Source organism: Haplochromis burtoni, unplaced genomic scaffold (genome assembly GCF_018398535.1).
Source record: "Haplochromis burtoni strain Fernald_Lab_line unplaced genomic scaffold, NCSU_Asbu1 Contig_158, whole genome shotgun sequence".
NCBI lineage: Eukaryota > Metazoa > Chordata > Actinopteri > Cichliformes > Cichlidae > Haplochromis > Haplochromis burtoni.
This window is the reverse complement of record NW_024582519.1, coordinates 482,905-488,137: the sequence shown is the minus strand read 5'-3', so window position 1 is coordinate 488,137 and position 5,233 is coordinate 482,905. Positions and strand designations below refer to the sequence as shown.

At 40.5% G+C, this 5,233-nt stretch overlaps 1 protein-coding gene across 1 annotated transcript; it reads right to left on the bottom strand.

The window, feature by feature from the left end:
- Window positions 1-219: 219 nt before the first annotated feature.
- On the bottom strand, window positions 220-2,296 carry foxe1 (forkhead box E1). The gene has a single exon (XM_005932377.3). It carries the CDS (start codon window positions 1,914-1,916, stop codon window positions 810-812), a length of 1,107 nt encoding a protein of 368 aa, XP_005932439.1. The 5' UTR covers window positions 1,917-2,296; the 3' UTR covers window positions 220-809.
- Between the last annotated feature and the right edge of the window lie 2,937 nt (window positions 2,297-5,233).

Below are 5,233 nucleotides of genomic sequence, written 5' to 3'. Positions count from 1 at the left end.
AAACCGGCTGAGCTGACCCAGAAAGCATTAGAAGCACAAAAGAAAGAGGGTTGGACTTATTTTTGTGTGTGTGTGTTCCTGCTTTAATTTTGTCTGGACCTTTTGGCCCTCGTTACTTTATAAGACTTAAAATTAGAATTCACTTATAGCTGATACAAATATAACTCATATGGTGTAAATTTCTTCTTTCACAACTACTTCAACTGCAATCACTCATCACAAATTTAAAATCTTTTATTCTTATAGAACAAAGGTGCTTTATCATTGTTTATTTCCAAGAACAGTAAACTAAAATTGCATATTTACTTGGCAACAAAATACAAGCTGATATTTTTTTTTTCACACAAGCCACTTTGCTGCAAAGCCTATGACCACGAAGCACAATAATTTATACAAACATTTCATTTAAACTCAACGGAAGTGTAAAATATTCAACTTGCACATTCCAGTTTTAACAAAAAAAAAAAAAAAAATATCAGCACACAAAATTATATGTATGTTACAGTCACATACTTGCTGTTAAAAAGGCCTAGACATTAAAACAAAACAGCTTAATGGATATCTAAAGTAAGTTATTATCAGCAGTGAAAATGGTTTCTACAATTATTCAGAAAATCACAGTGGTGTTAAGAGAGGTCAGTCTGCTCAGTTTTGTCCTTGATAAACATCACGAACAAAGATAAAGCAGTTGGATTTTGTGCACAGAAATGTCTGGCTCATTTGGTGCCGTCACGAGTCTCTGTTTAAAAAAAAAAAACCTAACAAAAAATAAAAGGTAGTGAGATGCTGGGCTTTACATTCTCAGTAGCTTAGATAGCAGAAACAAAACGGTCCATATTCCCCGGGTAGGTGGGGTGTCTGAGGTATCCCCCAGTGTTTCCAATAGGACCTGCAGCGCTGTTATACTGGGAGAAAGACCCCAGCTGCACTGGGGAGACCCTGCCGTAATGGTCCACTGTTTCTGCAGGGCCGTGAGCTGAGGCGTGGATCCGTCCTCCCGCTGCGTACCCCATGCCCTGGGTGTGACCCTGTCCGTACGAGCCCTGGTGTGCATGTTGGTGCGAATGGCTGTTTTGTCCAGAGTAGGTGAACGCCGGATGTGTAGAGGAGCGGGGTGGCACAGATCCCCCGCACGGTTGACTCTGGAAACCCGGAGCTCCCAAGCTGCAGGGACTGGATCCATTCGGAAGCCCTTCGGGACTGAAGCTCCGGCTTTGCTGCTGCATCACCTCTGGTCCTTGACCTGCCAGCATGCTGGCTGGAGTCGGGTGTCCTATGATGTTGTTGATGCTGAACATGCGGGTCTGACTGTGCCCAAACCCCGGAGGCGACGAAGAGGGATAGTAGGCAGAGGGCAGCTGCTGTCCATATGTGGGACTGAGTGTCATGTTGGGATAGACTGAGTTGGTGTACGCAGCTGGTCTGGTAATCTGAACGGGGGAAAAAACTGGTGTTTCATGCACATATGAAGTGTATGTGCTCAGGTCGCAGCGCTTAAACCTCTTCCTGCGTCTCAGAAAGCTGCCACTCTCAAACATGTCCTCAGCGTTTGGGTCCAGTGCCCAGTAGTTGCCTTTCCCAGGTCGTCCTGGCTCTCGAGGGATCTTGATAAAACAATCATTCAGAGTCAGATTATGGCGGATGGAGTTTTGCCATTTCTTCGAATTGTCTCTGTAGAAGGGGAAGCGCTCTGTGATGAATTTGTAGATGCCCCCCAGTGTTAGTTTGCGGTCAGGGGAGTTGGCAATAGCCATGGAGATGAGGGCAATGTAGCTGTATGGTGGTTTCCCGCGCTGGAGAGGTCTCTTCCTCCTCCGACCCCGCGGCTGCTCCTCTGTCTGCGGTGAAGGATTGGAGGCAAGCAAGGTGGTATCTGCTGGAGAGTCTTTCTCCACTTTGACTACTGGCATTGTCATGGACAGTTCAAAAGAAAGAGATAGATTACTTACTGGAAAAGCTGCACGGCAGAAGTAGTGGCACAGCTTTGACGTTGTTCCCTCTGTCAGAGAAAACAAATTAGTAGGCAGTACCCTGACAGTGCAAATCAAAACAGGAGATCTGTCTGATATGCAGTCCTGCTCCAAGTTTGCATTCGATTGTAAATGCTCAGGGTCCTGAGTCCAAACAGTTCAACAGTTCTTCAAAAGCAGTGGAAGTAACGGCTCTTCTGTGAAGTCCTCTTTCGTTAAATGCGGGTCTTTACTCAGTTTATTCCCGTAAAGTGTAGTCGGTTTAAGGTGAAGAGTTGAAGTGCCAATTGTTGTGCTTAAGGTGTGTGTGCGAATGAGTCACTTAGCTTTACCTGAAGAGTGTATTACCTGCAGAGACAACCTGAAGGGCCACGCCCCCTTAAACATCACATGCTCTAACATACCTAACTTCTCTACTGCTCTATTGTTCCCCTCTGTCAAAGTCTGCATACTTTGTGGAGTGAATTCTGATTTCATTTTATTATTTTTGTTTTCAAATACATATTATTTTAAATTTGGTGAGCTATCCTGAAATGGCAGAAAAAAAAAATCTGCTGCACAAAATATTTCTACTTTAAATTACATTGTTTCAAATATTTTAACTAATATCATTACAACTATTAAAAAACAGTAACATGAGTGTATCAATATGCATTGCTCACAGTTATCTTGTTGTTGTTCTATAATTGGCCTGTATTTATTTTCAGTAACCAAAACTGTCAAAACAGATATTTTTTCCTCTTTATATTCAAAGTTTACTTTAAAGCCGACCTCAGTTTATTTTAAAAAGTCCAAAATGGTCCATGTTGTTTTGATGTTTAACACTAAAAGACCTCTTTAGTGGTAACTTAACCTATGAGTTGTTTTTCTATCTTGCTTCCTTGTTTGTTTTGTGCCAGTGGTTGGCCGTGCCAGCTGTGTTAAGAGATGTAAATGTTGTCCAGACAAAGGCCCTCCTGTGATTTCAACATGCAAAATATAAGCTATCATCATAAAGCCTGGGCACAACCCGAGAGACGGGAATAACCAACTCTTTACATAGAGATCGTTCACTGAAATTGGTAGCGATACTTGGAATAGTTTTAAAGCCACCTTTATAAAGGCGTTTGTTTCCCTACGTTTCTGTGGTGCACAAACTGTCATGTGTTGATTGACATGAATATTGTGAAAAATAAATTTCATTGTCATCAAAGGGTGGAGAGTATTCTGCTACTGCTGGTATGAACTCTGGGGACTCCCTGGGTTAGGGTTCACCAGCTTAATCTCTTAAACAAACTGAAAGGAAAACACAGCACACTCCCTTGCATAAAGCTAGGCAGGGTTAACATGTGTCAGTCTGAGCAAGGAGAGAGAGAGCAAACAGCCCGATGAAAAGTTTAGGCCTGTGGGGAGGGCCGCAGATGTGCTGTCCTGGTCTGCAGCTGCAGCACCCTGTTATATGAGGAGGTGGGTGTGGCATGTCATGATATGAGGTACTTTTTAAAGTTTTTTAGATTAACATGAGAATCTACTCTATGTGTAGCGCCTTGAAAAAGCATTTGCCCCATTTCTGATTTCTTTCTTTCCTGTTTTAAATGCAGATTTGTCACACTTAGATATTTCAGGCCATCAAACAAATGTTTTTTTTTTGTTTTTCTGTTAATAGACAAAGAAAAACCAGAGTCACTGCAAAATGCAGTTTTTAAATGATGATTTTATTTGAGGGGAAAAAAACTATGCAAACCTACTTAGCCCTGTGTTTTTGCCCCAATTGTTAAATCATGAATTAACTGTGATTAGCCACATTTTTATTTTGGAAAGTAGAGTTCAGTTTCAGCAGCCGCACTCGGGCCTGATTACTGCCGGTCCTATTGAGTCAAGCAATCACTTAAATGGAACCGGCCTCACAAAGTGAAAGATCTTGAAAACAATCAGCCCACAATCAAAAGAAACTCAAATACATATGAGAATTGAACCATTGAGTCACTTAATCTATCGGTCTGGAAAGGGTTAAACAAGCCATTTCTAAGGCTTTGGACTCCAAAGAACCACGGTGATAGACACAGCGGTGAACCTTCCTAGGAGTCGGCCTACAAAATTTACTCTAAGAGCGCATTGAGACTGGGCAAAAATGGCTTTCATTGGAGTTCCAAGAAGAAAACCACTGCTGGCCGAAAGCAACACGATAAGTCATCTCACATTTGCCGAAAAACATCTTGATGATCCCTGAGACTTATGTAAAATGTTCTGTGGAAAGCTGAGACAAAAGCTGAACTTTGAGTCCTGTTACATCTGTATAAAACTAACATAGCATTTAATAAAAAGAACATCATACTAACAGTAAAACATGGTGGTGGTAGTGTGATGGTCTGGGGCTGTTTTGCTGATTGAGGACCACTTTGGGTCCCTACCAGAAAATCCTGAAGGAGAATGTCCGGCCATCAGTTTGTGCAATGAAGCTCAAGAACACCCGGCTTATGCAGCACGACAATGATCCAAAACACATGAGCAAGTCTACCTCTGAATGACTCAAAAAAACAACAAAAGATAAAATAAAATGAAGGCCAAGTAAGTCTAGACTTAAATCCTATTGACCAGTTAATACTTTTTCACACTGGGCAGAGTAGATTTGGAAAGCTGTTTCCATTAATGAATGAAATCATCATTTAAAAAGTGTGTTTTGTATTTACTCGAGGTATCTTTGTCTGATATTAACATTTATTTTATGATCTGAAACAATTAGGTGCAACATGTGCAGAAAAAACTGAGAACTACAGTACCTGTAGTGTACCTGTTAAGTGCTGCTTCAATGTCACTTTGACTTTGCTGTCAAACTTGCTTTCCCACCTGAATTACACATGTAATTAAGTGTAATTGCTCAGGTATTTGGTGCCAAAACATTTTAAGAGGAAGGGTAAACTCAGTTTTATAATACCAAGGAATTTAGTATAAAATTTTCCACGCACAATCAAAACATTGTTGTTGTTTTGTGGATGATTAGTTGAATCGACCGACCAAGCACTAATAAATAAAAACAACGTTATAAAAAATAGATATAAAGAAAAACAAACAAAGCAAGCTAGGTATTTTATACTATAACTCATCAAAACAATACAAGAAACACAACATGGATAGGAAAGCAACTAAACTAAAATCAGATTACAATACTAAACAGAAAAAACACAACGGAAAGAACAAATAAATTAAATTAAAAAAAAAAAAAAAAATACACAACCAACAGACAGACAGTAAGAAGGAGTGTGGAAGGAAGGTGTTTTTTTTAT